The sequence below is a fragment of the Trichechus manatus genome, unplaced genomic scaffold, assembly GCF_000243295.1.
Source record: "Trichechus manatus latirostris isolate Lorelei unplaced genomic scaffold, TriManLat1.0 scaffold00009, whole genome shotgun sequence".
NCBI classification, from domain to species: Eukaryota; Metazoa; Chordata; class Mammalia; order Sirenia; family Trichechidae; genus Trichechus; species Trichechus manatus.
In genome coordinates this window covers 19995507-20020857 of record NW_004443945.1, presented here as the reverse complement: position 1 = coordinate 20020857, position 25351 = coordinate 19995507, and the positions used below count along the sequence as shown (strand labels likewise).

Sequence of the window (25351 nt, the reverse complement as noted above, 5' to 3'; positions counted from 1 at the left end):
TGTACAACAGAACAAAACACTGCCCAGTCCTGTGCCATCCTCACAATCATTGCTATGTTTGAGCCCATTGTCACAGCCACTGTGTCAATCTATCTCGTCAAGGGTCTACCTCTTTTTCGCTGGCCCTCTACCTTACCAAGCATGACGTCATCTCCAGGGACTGATCCTTCCTGATAACATGTCCAAAGTACTTGAGACAAAGCCTTGCCACCCTCACTTCCAAGGAGCACTTTGGCTGTACTTCTTCCAAGACAGATTTGTTCATTCTTCTGGCAGTCCATGGTATGTACATTCAATATTCTTTGCCAACACCATAATTCAAAGGCATCAGTTCTTCTTCAGTCTTCCTTATTCAGTGTCCAGCTTTCCCATGCATATTAGGCAATTAAAAATATCATGGCTTGGGTCAGGTGCACCTTAGTCCTCAAAGTGACATCTTTGTTTTTCAAAACTTTAAAGAGGTGTTCGCAGCAGATTTGCTAAATGCAATACGTCCTTTGATTTCTTGATGCTGCTCCCATGGGTGTTGATTGTGGATCCAAGTAAAATGAAATCCTTGACAACTTCAATATTTTCCCCTTTTATCATGATGTTGCTTATTGGTTCACTTGTGAATATTTTTGTTTTCTTTATGTTGAGGTGTAATCCATACTGAAGGCTTGTTATGGATTGAACTGTGTCCCCCAAAAACGTGTGTCAACTTGGCTAAGCCATGATTCCCAATATTGCGTGACTGTCCACCATTTTGTCATCTGACGTGATTTTCCTATGCGTTGTAAATCCTACTTCTATGATGTTAATGAGGCAGGTTTAGAGGTAGTTATGTTAATGAGGCAGGAGTCAGTCTACAAGATTAGGTTTTATCTTGAGTCAATTTCTCTTGAGATATAAAAGACAAAAGCAAGGAGAGAAACAGAGGGACCTCCTACCACCAAGAATAAAGAACCAGGAGGGGAGCGTGTCCTTTAAACCCAGGGTCCCTGTGCTGAGAAGCTCCTAGACCAGGGGAAGATTGATGACAAGGACCTTTCTCCAGAGTCAACAGAGAGAGAAAGCCTTCCCCTGGAGCTGGCACCCTGAATTTGGATGTCTAGCCTGCTAGACTGAGAGAGAATAAATTTCTGTTTGTTAAAGCCATCCACTTGTGGTATTTCTGGTATAGCAGCACTAGATAACCAAGACAAGGCTGTAGTCTTTGATCTTTATCAGTAAGTGCTTCAAGTCCTCTTCACTTTCAACAAGAAATGTTATCTGCATATCACAGGTTGTTAATGAATCTTCCTCCAATCCTGATGCTGTATTCTTCTTCATATAGTCTAGCTTCTCAGATTTTGCTCAACATACAGACTGAATACATTTGGTGAAAGGATATAACCCTGACGTACACCTTTCCTGATTTTAAACCATGTAGTATTCCCTTGTTCTGTTTGAATGACAGCCTCTTGTTCTATGTACCAGTTCCTCATGAGCATTATCAAGTGTTCTGGAATTCCCATTCTTCACAGTGTTATCCATATTTTGTTATGATCCACATAGTTGAATGCCTTTGTGCAGTCAATAAAACACAGGTAAACATCTTTCTGGTATTCTCTGCTTTCAGCCAAGATCCATCTGATGTCAGCAAGGATATCCCTCATTCCACGTCCTCTTCTGAATCTGGCTTCAATTTCTGGCAGTTCCCTAACAATGTACTGCTGCAACTGTTTTTGAAAGATCTTCAGCAAAATTTTATTTACGTGTAATATTAATGATATTGTTCGATAATTTCCACACTCTGTTGGATCACCTTTCTTTGGAATGGGCACAAATACAGATTTCTTCCAGTCAGTTGGCCAGGTAGCTGTCTTCCAAATTTCTTGACATAGACAAGTGAGCATCTCCAGTGCCACATTTGTTTGTTGGAACATCTCAGTTGGTATTCCATCAATTCCTGGAGCCTTGTTTTTTGCCAATGCCTTCAGTGCAGCTTGGACTTCTTCCTTCAATACCATTGGTTCTTGATCATATGCTACGTCCTGAAATGGCTGAACATCGACCAATTCTTTTTGGTAGAGTGACTCTGTGTATTCCTTCCATCTTCTTTTGATGCTTCCTGAGTCATTCAATATTTTGCCTATAGAATCCTTCAATATTACAATTTGAAGCTTGATTTTTTTCTTCAGTTCTTTCAGCTTGAGAAATGCCGAATGTGTTCTTTCCTTTTGGTTTTCTCGCCCTGCCAATATCTTAATTTTAGCCCAGTGAGACTGTGTTGGACCTCTGACCTACAATACTGCAAGATAAATATTTGTGTTGTTTTAAGCCACTAAGTTTGTGGCAATTTGTTATGGAAGTAACATAAAACTAATTCAGATTTTGGTACCTGAAGTGTTTCCAGAGGAACAGAATCTTAAGGATGAGTGTTCTGAATTTATTCTGGGTTGGTTCTCTAATCTAATTAGATTTAAAGGCACTTAAACAAAACTCATTGCTATCAAGTCAATTACAGCTCAAACGACCCTGTAGGACAAGTAGAACTGCCCTAGAGCCTTTCCAAAGCTGTAAATCTTTATGGAAGCTGACTGCTCCATCTTTGTTCCATGGAGCGGGCAGTGGGTTCGAATCACCAACCTTCTGGTTAGCAGCTGAGTGCTTAACCACTGTGCCACCTGGGCTCCTTTTAAAGACACTAATGACCTTGTTTTCAGTGATAAAAAAAAGAGCACTGGCAGTTCATGGGATGATGTGACAAAAAGACAGACACAAAATTTCACCAATGGTCACCTCATTTCCAGTACCAAAATCTGACCTCATCTGCTCTCACCAAGTCTTTCCTCAAAGAGTCAAAAAACAAAAACAAAAACAAAATCTGTTGCCATTGAATTGGTGTCAACTCATAGCAACCCTATAGGACAGACTAGAACTGGCCCCCATAGGGTTTCCAAGGAGTGGCTGAGTGGATTCAAACTGCTGACTTTTTGGTTAGCAGCCTTAATGCTTAACCACTGTGCCACCAGGGCTCCAAGAACAGCCTTTGATATTCAGGGAGTCTCCGGGTTGCGAACAAAATCAGTTACTAACTGTGATTTTAAGTCGAATTTGTAGGTGAGTCGGCACAGGTGCTTACGTTTCTTATTTAGCCTTACTTTAGTGCAAAAAAGGCTCAAAGCCTTTTCAATAATTTAAGAGCTGCATGTGCAGCAAGTCAAGGTGATTGTGATGAAGAATTTGTTGTGAGTAGGGGTTGGTTCAATCATCTCAGTGAGGGCAAATGTACACAACATTGAAGGGCAAGTAGGAGTTGTCCATAAACTGGATGTTTGTAACATGGGGACTGCCTGTAGTTTCTTTGCCAAAAGAAGTGCTCTGCAAAGTTTCTCTTTAAGGCCAAGCCTGGACAAAGACTTGGTCCTTGGAGGCCAGCTTTTTAATTTCTGCATAGAGATATGTCTTAGTCATTTAGTGCTGCTATAACAGAAATACCACAAGTGGATGGTTTTAACGAAGTGAAGTTTATTTCCTCACAGTTAAAGTAGGCTAAAAGTCCAAATTCAGGGCGTCAGCTCCAGGGGAAGCCTTTTTCTCTCTGTCGGCCTTCTTCTCTTCAGTGTTCCCCCGGACTAGGAGCTTCTCCGTGCAGGGACCCCGGTCCAAAGGACTCGCTCTGCTCCCAGCACTGCTTTCTTGATGGCATGAGGTCCCCAACTCTCTGCTTGCTTCCCTTTCCTTTTATCTCTTGTAAGGTAAAAGGTGGTGCAGGCCACACCCTAGGGAAAATCCCTTTACATTGGATCAGGGATGTGAGCTGGTTAAGGGTGGTGTTACGATCCCACCCTAATCCTCTTTAACATAAAATTACAATCACAAAATGGAGGCCAACCACACAATTCTGAGAATCATGGCCCAGCCAAATTAATACACACATTTTTTGGGGGATATAACTCAAACCATGACAAGAGGTTTCTAGTGAAGTGTTGGAGGCAGACTGCCTGGTTTTGAATTCTGGCTCTGCCATTTGGTACTTCGGTAACTTTGGACAAGTTATGGAACCTCCCCAAGCCTCAGTTTCCCCATCTGTCAGATGCAGAGGACTGTACTGCAGGTAAATGACAGAACACAGTCAGAGCTAAGCATAGGCTTAGTCTGCTGTGGTGCTCAGTGAGTGTTAGCTACTGCTGTGGCCAAGGGACTGTAGAAGTGTCCTCTAGTGCAGACGTACAGATGCCATTTGCATTCAGACAGTAAAGTAAATGAACACCATGAGATAGATATTGATGTCTTACAAAAACACAGAAGGAGTTGTACATCTCTGTTTTGCTCTGGGTTTGCCTCTTAACCTTTTTCTTTTCTCTTACCATCTTCTCTTTCTCCATTGCTTTACTTTCTCAATGTATTAAAAAAAACCCAAAAAACCAAAAAACCAAACCTGTTGCTGTTGAGTAAATTCCGACTCATAGTGACCTCATGTGTTACAGAGCAGAACTGCTCCATAGGGTTTTCTTGGCTGTAATCTTTACGGAAACAGATCTCCAGTGCTGCTGGGTGAGTTCAAACCTCCAACCTTTTGGTTAGCAGTTGAATACAAACCATATAGCAGCTTAAAAATGCTAAATGTTACATGCATATCCAAATGCATGTTTCACAGTTTCAAGAGAATCTTATATAATCTAAACTAGTCATATGCAATGATATTTTTATTCTTTATCCCTCTTTTCCATGTTCATTTGGAGTGGAGCGGGGCCTGGACACAACACACCAAAGGTAAGACCATATCAGAACCTGCCTCCAGACATCCATGTTATTTGGTGAGACGGAAAGTATGTTTTTCTTGAAGAGTCGGTTATTTTTTACAGGCCCACCTTATTTAATAAATTACCATTTGTGATCTAAATGGGGGGTTCCATTGTTTGAAAGGTTACTATGCTTCCAGATCATAAACAGCGTTCTCCCTTCAGGTTTTTAACACCTGATGGTGAATTTGGAAGCAGCTGTGCCAGAAAGGCTGCCTTAATAATCAGCTTTGGGATATAGCATTACACCATACAACAAACTCGGCCCCTGCTTCTGCTGATTTAATTTTTTGCAGAGGCAAAATAAGCACCATGCAGATAACTTTGTGAAGGGTTTTATGTTCGCAACAGAGATTTCATTTGACTACGCTGTTGGAGAACCTGGGTGGGCAAAAGGGCCCTGATCAAGGCTGCCAAAGAATGTGAAGTAATTGAGGGTTAGGGATGCATTTCCTAACACGGACTTTGCAGAATGCTGGCCCTGTGAGGCATTAATAAGTATTACTCAACAAAAGATCCTTTGAGAAAAGGGCTCCTGGTCAAATAAACCTGGAGCATGCTGGATTAACAAAATTAAACTGGTCTCTTTCCTGAAGGACTTCTCCTAGCTTTTTTTTTTTTTAATTTCTTTTGTTTTGTTGTTGTTGTTGAGAATATACACAGCAAAACATAAACCAATTCAATTATTTCTACATGTACAGTTCAGTGACATTGATTACATTCTTTGAGTTGTGCAATCATTCTCACCCTCCCTAAGGTTCCTATCTAATCTTTCAAGTTGCTTTTGTCACTTTGATCCCAAATTGATAGTTCTTAAAAGAGCATAATGCTCAAGGAAGTCATTTTTTACTGGTTAAGCTAGACTATTTCATTTTAAGAAGACTTTAGAGGACATCTTTGGTTTAAGGTTTAAAGAACATCTTAGGGCAATAGTTTCAGGGCTTCATCCAGCCTCCATGGCTCCAGAAAGTCTGGAGTCCATGAGAATTTGAAATTCCTTCTGCATTTCCCCTCGTTTGACCAGAATTCTTCTATAGAATCATTGATCAAAATGTTCAGTAATGGCCACTGGGCACCATTCAGTTCTTCTGATCTCAAGGCAAAGGACTGCTCCTAGCTTTTAACATGTTAACAAAGATGAATTTCTCAGAGGAGGCCACTCTATACAGCAACTCACCACACTAGTTTGACCTTGAAAACCTACTGATTTTTGTTTTTTGGCAGAGGATGAGGGGGACTACCCATCTGTAAAATACAGGTTGACAAAGGCCATTTTAATGGGACAGTAAAGGGCATTTCGAAGGTCATGAGTGGTGCAAACATTAACATGCTCAACTGCTAACTGACCGGTTGGAGGTTGAGTCTACCCAGAGGTACCTCAGAAGAAAGGTCTGGCGATCTACGTCTGAAAAATTAGTCATTGAAAACCCTATGGAGCACAGTTCTACTCTGCTACACATGGGGTAGCCATGAGTTGGCATCAACTTGAGGGCAACTTTTTTTTTGTTTGTTTATTGTTATAGTTTAAATGAAGTTTGCATTTCAAGTTAGTCTCCCATACAAAAATTTATACATACATTATGTGACCCTAATTGCTCTCCCCATACTGTGTCAGCATACTCCTCCTTTCCACCCCTGATTCCCCATGTCCGTTCAACTAGCTCCTAACCCTCTCTGCCTTCCCATCTTACCTCTGGACGGAAGCTGCCCGTTTAGTCTCTTGTATCTACTTGAGCTAAGAGGCACACTCCTCACGAGTATCACTTTATGTCTCACAGTCCAGTCCAATCCCTGTCTGAAGAGTTGGCCTCGAAAATTGTTTTAGCTCTGGGCAGACAGAGAATCCGGGGCCATGCTTTCCGGGGTTCCTCCAGTCTCATTCAGACCATTAAGACTGGTCTTCTTACTCGAATTTGAGTTCTGCACCCCACCTTTCTCCTGCTCCATCAGGGACTCTCCGTTGTGTTCTCTGTCAGGTTGGTCATTGGTGGTAGCCAGGCACCATCTAGTTCTTCTGGTCTCAGGCTGATGAAGTTTCTGGTTTATGTGGCTCTTTCTGTGTCTTGGGCTAATACTTTCCTTTTGTCTTTGGTGTTCTTCATTCTCCTTTACTCCAGGTGGTTGGGACCAATTAGGGCAACTGGTTTTTTAATTAGCATCAGACTCTAACAGGAATAGATCTGTATTATCTTAGTTTGGATTTTAATCCATTATATTGTTATGTCTCTAAAGACTCTAGAAGTGATCAATTGTAGAGTAACATCTTGAGCTGAAGTTTGGTTTAAATCTGTTAAACATCGAAGTAATTAATACTCAATCCTTGGATGTGGCAGATTCTGTGCTTTTTCTGCAAGCTATGACTGTAAAGATTATAATTATAGTAATTAAGACTATTCTTTGAAGTATCATTCACCTAACTGATTTGAATTACACCAAGTACAATACATACCTGAATTGCCTTTCAGAGCTAATAAAATAACTAATAGAATGAAGAAAAATATTTAAAAATCTGGATAAATTTTCTATTTCACAAAAACGGGGTTATAAAATTGTATTATAGATTGGCTACTATCATCCAGAGACCTAATACCAATTTAAAAAACAAACAAACCTGTTGCCATATATGAGTCGATCCTGACTCATAGCAACCCTATACGACAGAGTAGAGTTGCCCCATAGGATTTCCAAGGCTGTAATCTTTATGGAAGCAGACTACCATATCTTTCTCTCGAGGTATGGCTGGTGGGTTTGAACCTCTGGCTTTTCGGTTAGCAGGCAAGTGCTTAACCACTGTGCCACCAAATACAATTTTATTGAAGGTTTATTTTATGCTATCTTATAAATACCTGGAATTATTTACATTTTTCTCTGTGGTATTTGCTTTCAAATATACTTTCATTATCTTCATATAATTTTATGGGAATATAGGTCTCTCCTAGGACTGTATAGAGATACATATTTCCTTATTTATAGAAAATTCCTGCCTCAGGGCTTCCTCTCTAACCCCAGTGTCTAATCAGTTGAATTAATGAGTGAATAAATGAATGAATGAATTTATTACAAGAGTTGACTTTGGAAAACAGCAAAATGCATTTAATTTTACAGTATTTTTTTGTGGAAATACGTGGCTTAATAAAAAATAGTTTTGTTCTTTTAAAATGTTTTCTCTGGTGTTAAAACGATACAAGATACATCATCATCAGACAATGCTGTTTGTTCCAGGAAATAAGTCTTGATGCATCTTTAATCTCCAAAGGATTCAACTTATGTTATTAATTTTCTGGTCACAGGCTCTGACCCTTTTGTTACTGGATGAAGAATTTGTTTTGCTTGTAGGCAAAGAGTAATAATGTGTTGGTAGGACTTCAAGTTGAGGCTATCACGAAATATTCAACAAAGTATAAAGAAGTAAATCACAGAGAATAAAACTCCTTCTAGTGCTTATATTTGATTGATGGAAACTGTGGTGGTCAAAGGACTGGGTATGGTGGATAAGTAGGAAGATAGGACAGAGGGGAGTCACAAAGTATGACAAATCTGAGGAATGCTAATATGAATTGGGAAGCCCCATTCTAAAGGTTGATGGAGGGTTGGGTAGGAGAGGAAGCAAGAAGTGGCAAAGCTAGGACAGGAATAAGGTCCATGAGAACGGCAGTCAGGGCCATGACATGTAAGTAACCAGTGCTTAAATAGGCAGGACATTATGACCAAAAATAGTTCATGCCTTGAAGAAGCACACAGTCTACTGGAATAAAACAGACAGGTAAACAGATTAAGTAAAACATAATGTAGCCAGGGATGTGGAAAGCTGAGAGAATGGAGCGACTAACTTAGCAGTTATCGTCAGATAAGATGCCACAGCTGAGCCGTATCAATGAGGGTGAGTTTGCAGGAGATTGTAAGGGGGTCGAGGTGTGGGTTAAGGAAGGTAGGGGATTTTCCTGGCATAGTGAACAATAGTAACAATGGCACTGAGTTATGTGGCTGGAGTTTCGGGCTAACTGATCAGATTTGATTTTAGGAGGATAATTGTAGCAGCAGTGTTAATAGTGGGCTGCAGGGGGACAGACACATTAACAGACTGCCGGCATTGTCCAAGCAAGGAATGATGGAGGTCTAGCAAATGCAATGGCAATGGGAATGCAAGTTCAAGAGACTTTAAAAAGTCCAACAGGATGTGGGGAGGCAGAAATAAGGGTGTGGGAGAAGTCATGTGTAGCTCGGGTTTCCTATTCAGGAGGCTGACAGAAACTATAAGAGAGGGGCAGTTGCAGGGAGAAGATGTTGAGCTCAGTTTTTTGATATGTTAAGCTTGAGGAACTTATGGGACATCCAAGCAGGGCTGAGTAATAAGCGGGCAGATGGGAACACAGATCTGGAGCTCAAGAGAGGCCTGGGAAGGAGAGGCAGGTCTGGATTTGAAAGTCATCTGAAAGGATGATGGTGGGATGGGCAATGGGATCACCCTAGAAGACCCCGGAAGAGTATGCAGCATGAGGAGATAAGAGAAGTTGCAGAGAAGGAGGAAGTGCCCACCAAGAGCCTGGGAGTCAGGGAGGAAGAGTAGAAACAGGATGAGGATACCTGGAAAACCAAGGAGAGATTCAAGGAGAAGAGGATACGCCATGGGGTAAATGTTGTACAACATTCAAGAGAAATCAGGACCAAAAAACTAACTCCACCTGATAGTTAGTGGAGAAGGATCTACTAGATTACAATGAATGAGGAATGAATGGGAGTTGAGAAAGTAGAGGGGGCCAACAAAAGTACACTATTTGAATAAATTTTTGGTGATGAGTGTAAGAAGGGATATAGGACAATTTATTAAAGGGTATGTAGTATAGGAAGATTTTTTTTTTTTAAACAGAGAAATCTAATTATATTTGTAGGGTTAGGGAAAGGAGTAAAGAGAGAGACTGAGAGAAAAGAACTATAAACATCTGTGTTCCAGGGATCAGGATTATATGTCAGCAAGAGTAAGAGATGCAGAATTCTGTCACATAGACTAGGAACTGCCAGACAACGTATACTGTACAGTTCCTGTTGTAATATCTTGAGTTATACTTAAAGCAAAGTTCACAACTAACATGTCTCCGCAAATGTCAATGCCACACTCTTAAATAATAGGTGTACGAAGTAGGCTCATACTATTTTATCTGCTTTAATGGCATGGGACTGGACCAGATAGCTTTTTGAGGTCACTTCTAATCCTATTAAAAATGTATGATTCCATGTATTTTGACTCTTTTTATGGAATTCATGACTACTTTATCAATATGGTTCTTGGTGAAATGTTAATATGGCCTACCTCAGTTTTCTTACTATTTGTTCTTCCTAGAATATCCTCATTTTCCAACGTAAATTGAGTTCTGTAACAAGTTACCAATCATTTCAATCACGCTCTCTCTTTCTATGTACCATAACACATAAAATATCCCAACTTGAGGCTTCAAAGATCTAGATCAGCTCATCTTATACTTTCTTTTGCGCAACTTTCATTATTGTTCTACTCTGTCTGCTCCTCCCTAGACAATCTGTTCCATTTGTACCAGTGAATACTTTTTTCAAAAAGAGACTATCTACCTTGAATAAAATTCAATGATGTAAATAAAATGTGTTCTCAAGTATTGCCTTTTGACCTTGGAAGATAATCTTTTTTTTTTTTTTCTTTCCTTCTTTTTAACTTCAGGTTGTCCTAAAACATGTTGTTCTGGGATTTGCTCAATTAAACACCGTGAAAATTGTTCCACTGACAGATCACCCTGAAAAACTGGGGCTGCTCCTATTGCTGACTTAGTGTTTGAAATCCTTTTGTTATTGGTCAAATAGATTTAAATTTTAACAAGATATTAGTGCTCAGAAGAAAAGATTATAAAAGTTCTCTAGCAACTGCATGTACCAGTGGCCTGGATATAGCTTCAGAAATAGTAACATACTTAGAATTCTTACCATGTAGATCAGGAACTGCCAGCCAACAAAGTAATACTGTATGGTTCTTGCTGAGATAGCTTGAGTTATATTTGGAGCAAAGTTCACCAATAAATACGTTCCTGCCAATGCCAATGTCATACCTTCAAATAAAATGGAAAAGACAAACCAAATTAAAAGGGGCTTAAGCCTTTTGTTGATGCAAACATTATAGATTGAGCATTACTTGTGAAAGTGCTAAATTGGACAGTCCCTCCCTAAGAAAATACTGCTCATCAAACCCATCCCTAGTAAGCATCATGCATTCACCTGAAGGCATTTCCTTCAAAGGATGATGAGGGCCAGGGAATGGATAGGGTAGGACATAACTTATGGTTTTTCTCTGTTATTCCAGATGAATCCTGACCTCTTCAGGGATGCTCTCCCTCAAAAGATCAGAACACGTGCATGTGGACATGAAAATATATCCAAGTTGGTTGTTTGTTCCAGAACCATGTGGACCATTAAGTGAATGGTAGTGATGGCTGCCCTAGTCATCTAGATTGCAGAGCCTGAGAGTGGTCAAGCCCATCACCAGATGATCTACTCTGCACTTACTCATCCCTGGAGACTTTATACACACTTAGTTCATGGTACACTTTGAAACTCCGATAAATAAGTCCCTTACATACCTATACATACCCATTGCTGTCAAGTCGATTCCGACTCATAGTGACCCTATAGGACAGAGTAGAACTGCTCCATAGGGTTTCCAAGGAGCAGCTGGTGGATTTGAACTGCCAACCTTTTGGTTAGCAGCCGAGCTGTTAACCACTGCCATTTACTGGAGTCTACCTTTAGCAGAAATAATGAGGGTGAACACTGATTTTGCTGCAGGATTTCATTTTACCCAATCTAGAATCTAGAATTCCTGGGTTAGCTTAGTAAAAATCACCTAATAAGCCAGTGTAAGGAATGTATCACTGTCATCATTTTAACATTACTTAAAATGATGGAGGAAGGGAATGTGTGTGGGAGGGGTGGCCACAGAAGGAAATAACACATCCATATAACCCTGAAAACTGCTTATTTATATATAAGTAGCAGACCCCCCCCCAAAAAAAAAATGAACAGACAAACAAAGTAATATATGTAGCATTTTTCAGACAGCACACTTGAAAACATAATTCAACTTGTTTCATCACCAAGGGCAGCGTTGCTGTGCATGTAATTAACAACAAGCATTGACTCCAAACTGAAAAAATCTCACAGTTTGAAGGCACCAATCTCCCATTCCTCTAAACCAAATGATTTAGATTTCTGCACTCTAGTTTCTGAGAAGAAATAGCATTTGATTTTTCACACCAGCTAGACAACAGCCAGGTACTGGAGAAGCTATAAAAGAAGCTTCCTCTAGTGTAACAATTTATTCTGTAACACCTTGTGAACATAGGAATTACATACATAATTTTTAAAGCTATTTCTAAGGAGAACTTTTAAAATGAAAAACAATATAAATTATTAAACATTGCAATAAAAGCAAAATAATGAAACTATATATAAGAACTTGGGAAAACATATTGGTCAGCCTTGTTTCCTTGGGAAAAAAAAGATCTTACAGTGTTCAAAATTAAGTTCTTAGGAGGAAGAGTTGCTGTTGCTTTTTAAATACACTCCTAAACTTGGAATAATAAAAGTAGGATAAATGTACTGAATACACTTTTAAAACTCTCAGAAATTTCTAATAATTAGTGAAAAGTTAAGTCTCCCTCACACCCTTACGGCCCAGTTGTTCCCCTCTCCAGAGTTAACTACTGCCACCAGTTCTCGAGGTTTTCCTTTCATAGAAGTTTTATGCATGTGTGCATGTCAGTTCCTCACCTATGTAGGCCTTGGCTTCTAAGATCTGCTTGCACAGTCCTTTCTCAACTGACATCTTTTTCCCCCAGATCACCCTTTCCCTTATTAACTAACACTTGAGATCCCTGACTTTGTCTCTGCTTCCCTGGCAAGATATGACCAGTGTTAACAGCCTGTCTTCTGGCTTCTAGAATCTGGCTTGACCTGACTTCTGGTAGCCTAAAGAGTTTTTTGTTTTTCTTTTCTTTCTTTTTAGTATTCGGCTAACCTGACTTCAACCAAGAAAGACCGCTGTCTGATTCTCTTGGTTTCTGCAATATCTTTCCTGATCCAGAGGATCTAGCTCTTGCTTTTGTGACAGAATAAATTGGACTCCTCAACACAAAACCATTGGGGATCCCCTTCAATTACTGCAATCTGTCCAGATTCTTCAGGCTTATGGCAGCTAAATCTTGTCGGGGAGGGTGCCCTGGTTTGGGAAGTCTCAACAGTATAGTAAATTGGAGTAGTTCTGGACCTACCTTCAGAAAGTCTTTCATTCTTGAGGCAACTCTGAAACCAAAGTGGCCAGTCTGTCTTCTCAACAAGAAGTGATGGTTGGTTGGGCCAAATTTGTATTATAGATACTGGCACCAAACCAAGCTGACCTCTGGTGTGGAAGAAGTAAGGAGATAGTCTTCATCTTACTGTTAATCCCTTAGCATTTTATCTAGGGAAGTCATTTATAGGTGACTTGAAGTAATCAAGTTACTGGTCTCTGGAGAGTGCCGATGAGAGTTGACTGTAATTTTTATTTCTATGATGACACTATCTGGGCTTAAATCAACTAGGATCTCACAGACTATTAGATCTAGTACTTTTGATGACTAAGGGAGAAGCAAGCAGAAAATGCTATACTTTTGGCTGATTGAAAGGGAGAAATCTGGTACTTTTTTAAAGGAAAAAATAACCATTAAAATAATTTAAAATTATTAATCCACTAAGAATCAGAGCACAGTTCAAAACCTGCTATTGAGTTAATAATAGTTGGCAATTCCTTTCAGACACAGCTTTTGTGAAGTCATTTTTTTGAGGCTAGTGGTGAAAAGCTTCATAGCCCCGGAGTAATATTTGGCAATAAATTAGTTCAGCTTGTTTCCACATGGCCTGAAAATCTTCATTTGTTCCATCATGAAAAACAAACTTTCATTTGCTTGAAGCAGGGAAAAATAAATGATTTTCCTTTGCACATTTTGACAATTTAATTTTTAGCACGCTCATATGCTAACCTTTAAAAAAAACACCACTGACTACTCTTTTCCCTGTCTGATGTTAGTCCCTGTAAAGAAAAATGCATTTTTAGCTTTCAACAGAAAGAGCCAATTTTTCTCAAAAGATCAAAAGTCCCAGAGAAAATACATGCGATTTAACACATTACTGAAAGAGGTTGGACAAAGGTTTTTCCCTGGACTTCTCTAAGCATGAAGTGGGTTATTACACATCAGATGACGGTCTTATGATATTGCTCACTGGAGGCATGGGTATGGAATAGGCGACTAAATTCTCTTTCATTCCTATGATGCTAAAGTCAAGAACTGATCACTTTTAATGACTGTATGAGACAAACATGACTTATCAGTTATACAGCCCTATTTAAAAAGCAATAAGTTATGAAGGCAAAGTAAACTCAACCAGAGTAGTAGAAAATGTTACCTAGATTACTAAAGTTCACAAAAACATCCTAACCAAGGTGTTCTCTAATTAACTAGTGGAATATAGTGGTGGGTGGTAGTGGTACTAGTACTAATAATGATAACTAACATTATCGATCGCTGGTGGTATAGTGGTTAAGACCTTGGCTGCTAACCAACAGGTCTGCAGTTTGAATCCACCAGCCACTCCTTGGAAACCCTATGGGGCAGTGCTGCTCTGTCCTATAGGTGGCTACGAATCAGAATCAACTTGACTGCAACAGGTTTGGTTCTGGTTTGGTTTTATTGAGCACTTAAATTTTACATATACAAATTCATTTAATCCTGTGAGGTAGGTAATATTATCTTCATTTTAAAGGTGAGGAAATCGAGGCTTTAACACACTAACTTTGCTAAGATCATACAGCTCTTTGACTAGAGACTCACCCTCAATCATTACACCATTACACCATACCAGGATGCTTTTGTTAGAATACTGGCCCACCACTTACTAGTTATATGACCTTGGGTAAGTTATTTAACTCCTCTAAGTAACAGATTTTGCTCTGTAAATGGGTTGTTCTTACATTTAAATGAGACTCTCCATATAAAATATTTAATACACTACCTGGCATGAGTAAATGTTTAATAATGTTAGCTATTATTAAAACATGAGAAATTAGTAAAGCATCCTAAAGAATAACATTTTTTTAAAGAATCTATTTCTACAATGGCGCTATTCCTCTGAACTCAGCTCTACTCTTACCTAGCTTCAAGAAGGGGGAAAAAGGGAAGAACATACTGGCAACGCTTTTTTCTTTTAACCAAATCTTTATAAAGCATTGGTTTTATTACAAAGTGTGTGTGTGTGTGTGTGTGTGTGTGTGTGTGTTCCGTATCACTAATGTATATTACATGTTTGTATTACCTCTGTGTAGTGAAGAACTAACTTTACTCAAAGAGAGGACTGGCCTTTGTCTTAGCTCCTAGGAAACCAAAAAAAAAAACCAAACCCATTGCTGTTGAGTCACTTCCGACTCAGCGACCTAAACTCTTAGCATTTCCTGAGAGACAGGAGTGTCTTTGTTATTCACGGTGGGCCCCTATCTGACCTGATGGTTTATGCTGATGAGATTAAGGCCCATAGTCTTTGGACGGGGCGGGGGTGGGCCACACCAGAAAGACTAACCATGTGATTAGAGGGTTGGGATTTTGAGCCGGTGATAGCAGCCCCGTCTCCAAAATCAGCCCAACATCTGGAGAGGTTAAGAGGGGAGCGAGCTGGAAATTGTGTTCAACCATGTATGGGTGATGCTTTAATCAATCACAACTACATAATGAAACTTCAATAAAATCTCTGGACACTGAAGCTTAGGTGAGCTTCTCTGGCTGGTAATACTCTGAGTATTGTCATACTTTAATACTGGGAAGGTAACGTGTCCCTGAGGACAATGGAGGCTTTGCTTCTGGAACTCTCCCAGACCTCACCCTATGTGTCTTCCCTTTGGCTGGTTCTGATTTGTATCCTTTTGCTATAACAAAACTGTAATCATAAGTATAGAACTTTCCTGCATTCTTTGAGTTGTTCTAGTGAATTATTGAACCTGAGGGTGGTTCAATTTGTAGCCAGCTGATCTGAAGTGACAGTGGCCCTAGGGATACCTGAATTTGTGGCTGGTGTTTGAAGTGAGTGAGGGCAGTCTTGAGGAGACTGTGCCTTCTGACTGTGCAATTTGCCAAACTCATTGCAACTACTCAGAAATTAAGGTGACCATATAAATGATGATAATTATACTGATAGGGCTTTACGGTTCTCAAAGAGCTTTTATATGAATTATCCAATTTGATCCTCAAAGCAAATTTATGTATTTGTCAAAAAACTGAGGCTCAGAGAAGTTGAGTAATATTAGGTGGGACACACAGCGGATAACAGAAGTTGAATCCAGATTTGAACCCATGAGAGAGAGTTTAATTTATATCCTTTAATGTTGAATTAATTTATTGCTTCTAGTAACGTTTAGTTGATCTCGGATCTTCTAAGTATATAAGCAAGTCATCTGCATATACTGATAGTTCTACTTCTTCCTTTTCCATACTTACGATTTTCATTTATTTCTTCCTAATCCTTACAGGTACCAGTTGTAGTATGGTGTTAAGTAGAAACTTACCTTACTTTTTTCTACTGTTGTAACACTTCTTATGCTATTCCCTCTATAAGTCCTGCTCCAAATCCTTGGATGTTCAAATTCTATGTAGCCTTCAGAACTAATTCAAGTGCTACCTCTGCTCTAAAAAATTACTTGATCTTCTCAGATGAAGTCATCTCTCTTTCTTCTAACAAGTGATTCTCAACTGGGGGTGATTTTATCTCCCAGGGGACATTTGGCAATATTTGGCAACATTTTTGAAGTCATAACTGCGGTGGAGGGTGTTACTGGCATCTAGTGGGTAGAGGCCAAGGATGTTGCTAAATACCCTACAATTCACAGGAAAGCCCCTCTCCCCCACAACAAAGAGTTGTTGTTAGTTGTTGCCGAGTTGATTCCAACTCATGGTGACCCCATGTGTGCAGAGTAGACTGCTCCATAGGGTCCTTAAGGCTGTGACCTTTCAAAAGCAGATTGCCAGGCCTGTCTTCCAGGGCACCTCTGAGTGAGTTTGAACTACCAACCTTTCAGTTAGCAGTCCAGCACTTAACCATTTGCACTACCCAGAGATGTCTAGCAAAGAATTTTCTAGCACAAAATGCCAACAGTGTCAAAGTTGAAAAACCCTGTTCTAAACTAAAAGCTGATAGCATTACGATACATATCATTTCTACTTTTAAAAAACCTATTTATGTATAGATTTTACATTTATCGCAGACTGTAAATTATTTGAAGGCAGCGATTCTGTCTTAATCATCTTTTTATCACTAACATTCAAGATAATTAGTAAATTTCTCCTTTATATCCATCTGTATTATCACATTAAATGCCTTAGATTAACTATAAAAGATGATATATGTTAGGCAAAATGTGTTAAAATTTCCTTAAGACATCTGATAAATGAGAAAACTAATGTAGGACCTAATTTTTTAATTTATAAAACTCAGGCATTGGCCATTCTTATTTCTGATTCTATACATTTGCTCCAAGTGATTCCATAATCCACAATAATAAAAAAGGGTATAGAAAAATAATATATTTGAAAAGATACAACCCACATATGAATGTATTTGGAAAAACATTTTAACCATGAAAAATTTGACAATGTTGACTAAAAACTCTACTAGCAAAATCAAACTAAGGAGGAAAAGAAAAAGTAAAAACACTTTCAAGACACTAGGCTCAAGGGAAACATGATCAGGGAAAACAAATGCTCAACATACCAACACTGGTGTCACATTGAGAGCTCAAATTTTTTAGAAAAAATATGATCTCCCTGGAGGAGAGTAAGCATTGTTTTATTTAAAGTACCTAAAATATCTGTATTCATTATCATATGTCAGCAGCCATTCAGACAGGGTTTTGTCAAGGAAGAAAATATGAATCCCTATGATTCTTTTCAACAATGGTATTTCCAACAAGAGCTAGAAGATACAATCAATAAACGATGGCTTTGCTATATAACAGAAATCACTCTTACAGACAGGAAAGCTACTGTTATTTTCCACTAATAGCTACATTTCCAAATACAATTCTAAAGAGCAACTTTCCATATTACTTTAGAAAGAGCTAAATACAAATTAAGTAGTTGACTGGTACATCTAATATGTAAATATTAAAAATATTAAATATATATTAAATAACTACTTACCTAGTAAGTCTGAGCCTCTCAAATTTTCTTTCAGGAAAATAACAGAAATAATGGCACTACCTATAAAGAAAATGGCCATGAGTAGTATTCTAACAGAAAAACATATATTATGCAATGCTAGTTCAAAGAAGTTAAGCAGTTTGTGTCTTATGCCTGACTAGCTGTGTCCTGGTCAGAGATGCCCAGCAATTGTAGCTGTAAAATGACTCTGTCTCTCTTCATGGTTAAAGATACATGGAAATCAGCCTGGTTCCCACTGAACCTAGGACAGTGGCTGAGATAGGGCCTGGTATATATATGATGAGGGCTTAACAGAAGTTTACTAAATAACCAAACAAATGATTGGAAAGAAAGAAGAAAGGCAGAAAGAGCTAGAAGGAGCAGAAAGGCATGAAGAGGCAGAAGAAAAGGAAACAAGGAAGAAAATGAAGGAAAGAAGGACAGAAAGAAGGAAGAAAGTCTTAAATTTTTTGTTGCTGTAAAAATACAGCTAACACAACATTTGCCTAATTAATATTTTTCACATGGACAGTTTAGTAACATCAATTACATTAATCATGTAAAACTGTCACCAATTCCATTGCCAAATTTTCTATCATCATAAACAGACACTCAATGCTTCCTGAAAAATGACTTCCCTTTCCCTCTTCCTCCCACCTCTGGAAACGACGTAGAAACTTTCATCTCCATACATTTGTCTATTCTAGATATTTCACACAATAGTTGTCCTTTTGCGAATGACTTACTTCACTCAGCATAATGTTTTCAAGGTTCATCCATGTTGTAGCATGTATCAGGAGGAAGTCTTAATTTTAAATATGTCCCAAACTTAATCATTTCCCAGCATCTTCTCCTATAATCCCTACTCCGGTTAATGCTACCTCCATATACTACTAACACCAGAGTCCTGAGACTCTTTATAGTCTCTCCTCTTCTTCATACTACACAGCCAACAGGCTGTGAAGTCTATGCTTCACTGTCTCTGAAGTCCACCCCTCTCTTCTTCAATTCCATTGTCACCGACTCCCTTAGGTAGCTTCATCTCTGACTTAGACCCCTCCTCGTACTACCACCAAAATAATCTTTGTAAAATGCAAACCTAATGTCAATCCTCAGTTTTAAAACCTTTTAATGGCTTCCTGTCATCTATAGGACAAAGGCCAAACTTCTGAGCACGACAATCAAGACCACCATGATTGCTCCTGCCACTTCTCACCATGTTTGTCCTCATCTCTTTTTATATTTCACACTTCACTTTTAGTAAAATAATCACAATTCCCAGAAACGGCCTTCAGTTTTATGCTCAAGGGCCTTTGCATGTGCTATTCTCTCTGCAACTCAGCCACCATCCTCCTGACCAACTCTAGACTCAAGCATCACCTCCAGATTCCCCTAGGCTGAGCTGACCACTCCACTGTTATACCATGATTACCTCCTGTATCACTTCACCTAAGATTTATTTCCATCATCTGTCTGTCAGTTTGTTGTACTATGGTGGCTTGCGTGTTGCTCTGATACTGGAAGATATGCCACAGGTATTTCAAATATCAGCAGGGTCACCCATGGTGGACAAGCTTTGGTGGAGCTTCCAGACTGAGATTAGGATGAAAGGCTTGGCAATCTACTTCCAAAAATCAGTCAATGAAAACCCTATCGATCACAACAGAATACTGTTATATAGTGCGAGAAGATGAGCCCCCTACGTTGGGAGGCACTGAAAATACACAGTGGACACAACAGTGGACTTGAGCATACTAATGACTGGGAAGATGGCGCAGAACTGAGCAGCATTTCTTTCTGTTGTGCACGGGGTCGCCACGAGTCAGAGCTGACTTGACTGCAACCAACAAAAAACAACAATAAATGTATTAAAAATTTCTATTGCAGATTTGGATCAAAACAATTTAGGAAAACGAATTTCACATATTAGAACATTAGAAAGAGTATGAAAACTAAGACCCCACCCACCCCAATCACTGACTTCCTTTGTAATTAGATAAGGAATGTTTCCAAGCAGAGGAAGATAGATTAGCGATAAAAAGCAGGAGAAGTATTGCCAAACTAATGTATACCGAATGCATTCCATGATAACAATCTTTGAGATGATCATTTCTCAGCAAAGGATTCCAGTAAGAAGGGAGACACTGCTTATGTGGAATAAGGAAATCTTAGAGCTATAAGGAGACATAATCTCCTCCAGGTCTTAAACTTTGTAATCGGGAAACTGAGGTCCAAATAGGTTGTTTGTTTATTCATTGATCCGTTCATCTAACAAACATTTACATTACAGATGAGTTGGAATCATTACCCATATTCCCTTATTCCCAGTTCAGGGCTCTCCTTAGTACGCTACACTCCATTGCCTCCCTTGAAGTAAGAAAAGACATCATTTTTCTTCTCTGCTTGTTGCTAAACCACAGTTTCATAAATAATTTTACTTTCAGAAGAAAGAGGGAAAAATGTTATGAGGGAGATAATTTCATTGCTAGATGGCACCAAATTATATCAATTGCTGTAAAATAGTTACCAGAGTTTTGTCAAAAATAAATATAACTTTTAGTTTCTACTAAAAGAATTTAGAAGTCTAATGCACTTCCATATTCATCTAATGATTTTTTTTCTGTTTTAAGAGAACATGAGATTTTCTATAAAATTTTTAGACAAGAGATTTTTAGTTTTAATTGTCTAGTTTTGAAAAAGTAATGAAAAATGAACAACGAGATACATTTACTTTTAACTCATTTATCTTGCAAAATATGGTTAAAATGAGAGTTGTATTGAGCAAAAAGACAGTATCTGGGCAACAGCTAATAACATGACGTCTAAGTAGAGTAGTAAATTTTTTAAAATGAGAAAAAATACATAAAATGAAGTGCTCCCATAAATCTTTGAAACTGAGATCTGTCAAACTCAACCCTCTCTAAGTAGTTGCTGTAACAACAACCCTTGCCTAACGAACACCTAGAATGTGGGAAAAAGTATTACACTTTTATTCCTAGAGTAAATTTCAATATTAAAAATTACAAACAGTTTGTCAAGATCAAGGTTTTAAGAGCATTAAAACAGAACATGTCTGTAAACTAACCAGATTTGTGCAACCCCAAAACTGAACCCATTGCCAATGAGTCAATTTCGATTCATAGTGACCCTATAGGACAGAGTAGAACTGCCTCATAAGGTTTTCAAGGCTCTAAATCTTTACAGAAGCAGACTGCCACATGTTTCTCATGCAGAGTGGCCGGTGGGTTTGAACTGCTGACCTTTCAGTTAGCAGCTGAGTGCCACCAAGGCTCCTTAGATTTGTGCTAGGTGTGATTAAACTATAGTTATTACTGAGTATTTACATAAGCACTCAGTTTTGTGTACAATTTTTGGCTTGGGACATATTTGGGCAGAGGCTCATAAATTCTTTTCAATTCTGTCCTTCACAGGACAGTGGTCTACAGAGAATGTTCATAGAAACTGGTCTACACAGAATGCTCACAGACCCTGCACTACACCAAGTGCTCATGGACAGTGGTCTACACAGAGTACTCACAGACACTAGTCTACAGAGACTGCTCATGGACAGTAGTCTACACAGAGTGCTCATGGACACTGGTTTACAGAGAGTGCTCATGGACACTGGTCTACAGAGAGTACTCACGGACACTGGTCTACACAGAGTGTTCACGGACACTAGTGTACAGAGTTTATATAGTGTGCTCATAGACACTAGTGTACCCAGAGAGTGCTCACAGACACTGGTCTACACAGAGAGTACTCATGGACCTTGGTCTATACAGTGTGCTCATGGACACTAGTATACTCAGAGAGTACTCATTGGCCCTGGTCAACATAGAGCACTCACAGACCTTGGTCTACACAGAGTGCTCACAGAACAGGTCTACAAAGTATGTTCACAGACACTGGTCTACACAGAGTGCTCTCATCTACACAGAGTGTTCACAGGCACTAGTCGGTACAGAAAGTACTCATGGACCCTGGTCTATACAGTGTGCTCATGGACACTAGTCTACTCAGAGAGTACTCATGGAACCTGGTCAACAAAGAATGCTCACGGCCACTGGTCTACACAGAGTGCTCATGGGCCCTGGTCTACACAGAGAGTACTCATCTTGGTGCTTAATTAATAAATACCTTTTCAGGAAAAAAAATGGATAAAAGGAAAACCAAGAGGAAGATACTTGCTCTCCTAGGCATGCAATAAAATGTCAGGATGTTAATAAAATGTCCTTCTGTTCACATAGTCTTTCCTCCAAGGAGCAAGCTCTGCTATTTGCCCAGGCAAAACCCAGCACCTATAGCCAATGAACTGTTATTCTTGGCAGGTGGGAAATGTTTATAAAAGTTGATGCCTGCCCTCCTCAAGTTTATCAGCAATTGATGGTGGATGCAGTTGCCCAAAGAGCCATCTCATCTTGGGGCCTATAATTCTGTTGGGTTTATAAAATTTGTGATCAGGGGAACTAATCTGAGCTGTCTTCAATTCATCCTTATCTCGTTATCCTTAAGGAAATGCTCAGTCAGAAGGGAATGGGCTGATTAATGAGGATGCTGTGAGTGGAATGTGGACAGCAATCAGCCAAAAGGAACTCCTTGCTCCTTATTACTCAAAACGTCATTCCAGGCAAAAAGGTATAGGTCCTACTAAAGAACTGTTGCAGCCACAAAGCTGTATAGGGCAGCAAGGCCCTGAGCTGGGAGGGTTGGAGCACCTGGGTTTTAGTTTTGGCTCTATCAATAACCAGCTATGGAATATGACACACGTCAACACATTAACCTCTGGGTGTCAGTTTCCTCACTGGTGAGATGAAGCACATGAGCTATATGTTTTCTAATCATTCTTCTGGCTCTAACATGTTATAGATAGCCAGTTATTATAAATAACAGCATAGGTTAGGCCGAGTTGTTTGTGTTTTCCCCAGCGGTTGGAGTATTTGAGGGAAAAGAGATGGGTCCTCTGTTCTTCAAAATGACCATAAACTGTGTGTGCAGATATGGCTGACAACATCAAGATTTGACCCATTGTCCTTTCCCTACTAAGTGCTGATCTATTCTGAATCAGGTATTCCCATCAGTATTGAAGGAAACCCAACACCATAGTGGATACATGAGTGGTCAAGTACACAAATAATTCACAAATGAGGGTAAACAAACACAAAGGAAAAAGTCCAACTCCACCAGTAACAAAAGAAAGACAATTTAAAGCCAGGTACTATTTTACACACACAATTTTAATGCTCAGTGATGACAGGGAAGCAGTGAAGTTAGCTAGTATTTGTGTCATTACAAATGGTTATAACCCTTCAGAAGACTGATTTCACAGTATGTATCAAGGGCCATCTAACTATTCAAATTCTTTGACTCAGTAATTCTGAATCTGGGAAGTAACCCAAATATGGAAAGCATTTCAATCATAAAGGTGCTCACTGCAAAATTGTTTTCCAATTTTTACACAGCCCAGTAAAAAACTGGCACATTCTAAATGGTCAGCAATAATGGACAGAATATTATGCAGCCAATAAAAAGTATGGAAAATGATATAGTGATATTGAAAATGTTTATGCTGCAATGTTAGAAAAAAGGATTGATAATTGTATTTATATAATAATAGTGATGTGAAAATATATACATAATAATGGTAGTTTATTCTACTAAGAGTTTGATGTAGAATAATTAACTCCTTCTATCCTCCTGACATCCCTATGAGATAGGTGTTCCTATACTCATTTTACAGATGAGAAAACTGAGGCTCAGAGAGGTTAAATTCATTACTCAGTGTCACACAATGACTCTAGAGCTGGGCCCCAAACCACAATGGCCATAAAAAAATCCAAACTAAACCCATTGCCATTAAGTCAATTTCAACTCATAGTGACTGTAATGGTTAAGATTGTGTGTCAACCTGGCTGGACCAAGATTCTCAGTGTTTATATGTGATCACTCACATGATGGGATCTGCTGTGAGTAGCCAATCAGTTGAAAGGGAGTTTCCTTGGGCTGTGGCCTGTATCCGAATATAAGTAGATGTTCTGGCTTTTGCCTGCTCTGGATCCTGCAGCTGTCTCTGGTTCTTGGGACTTGAGCTAGCAGCTTATCTGCCAATCTTGAGATTTGTCAGTCTTCACAGCCTGTGAGCAAGAGCCCTGCTCTCTGACCTGCTGATCTTGGGTTCACCAGCCCCTGTGGCTATGTGAATCAGGAGAAGCCTCTCTCTGGATCCACGGACTTGGGACGCTCCAGCCTCTACCATTGAGTGAACTGTTTCCTTGATAAAAATCTCTCTCTATATATATTTATATGCTTTACTGGTTTTGCTTCTCTAGAGAACCCAGCCTAAGACAGTGATCTATAGGACAGAGTAGAACTGCCCCATAGGGTTTCCAAGGTTATAATCTTTATAGAAGCAGACTGTCACATTCTTCTCCCATGGAGCCACTGGTGAGTTCGAACTGCTGACAGTAGGCAGCTGAGCGCTTAACCACTGTACAACCAGAGCTCCTACAATGGCCATACTGCATTAAAAAGAAAAAGGTTGAAAGATAACATATGAAAGACAATATACCAAAATTCAAACAGTGGTATATAGGAGTCATGGAATTTAAAAAAAGAAAAGAAAAGAAAGCAGGAAGGCACATTCTTCTACTATTCATGGATAAAAGACATAAAAGCTTCTTCTAGAATTTTCTCTGGTGCAAAATAGTGCTCCCACAGGGCAGTTTATTAATGCATTCACTTGGCCTGGAAGTTCTCATACTTTATGGACAGGAAGAATCTCAGCAACAATTATAATGGACTGACTAGCATACAGAGTTATCTCTTCTCTTTTAGACCATGTGATGGTGGCTGGGCCATGATTCTCAGTGGTTTGGCAGTTATGTAATGATGTAGGTTGGCAGTAACGTAATGATGTAGTCATCCTTCATGATGCAATCTGATGTGATAAGCTAATCAGTTGTAAGGGGGGTTTCCTCAGGGGTGTGGCTTGCATCTACTATATATGGATGTTCTGGCAAAGCTTGCTTGCTTGCTCTGGATCCTGCATCCAGCTCATCATCATCTGACCTCTGGTTCTTGGCTCTTGAGCCAGCTGTCTGCCGTACCGCCCACCAATCTTGGGAATCATCAGCCTCTGCAGCCTGTGAGCCAGCAGCCTGCTGTCTTACCTGCTGATCTTAGATTCGTCAGCCTCCACTGCCCATGAGCCAGTGGCCTGCCATCTGACCTGTCTATCTTGGGTTTGTTAGCCCCTGCAGCTACGTGAGTCAAGAGAAGCTTCTAGCCTGACGCCTGACCCATGGACTTGGGACTTGCCAGCCTCTACAACCACATGAGCCCTTTCCT

General features: G+C 39.5%; 1 protein-coding gene across 2 annotated transcripts in view; it reads right to left on the bottom strand.

Moving 5' to 3' along the window:
- NIPAL2 (NIPA like domain containing 2) overlaps positions 1-25351 on the bottom strand; it is an 88403-nt gene that overhangs the window by 24266 nt on the left and 38786 nt on the right. For both annotated transcript variants that reach the window (XM_004370744.3, XM_023725871.1), the window contains exons 4-5: positions 18005-18064; positions 10719-10840 (exon numbers count right to left, since the gene is read on the bottom strand). In XM_004370744.3, the coding sequence (XP_004370801.1) occupies positions 10719-10840; positions 18005-18064 (182 nt within the window). The remainder of the gene's footprint in view (positions 1-10718; positions 10841-18004; positions 18065-25351) is intronic.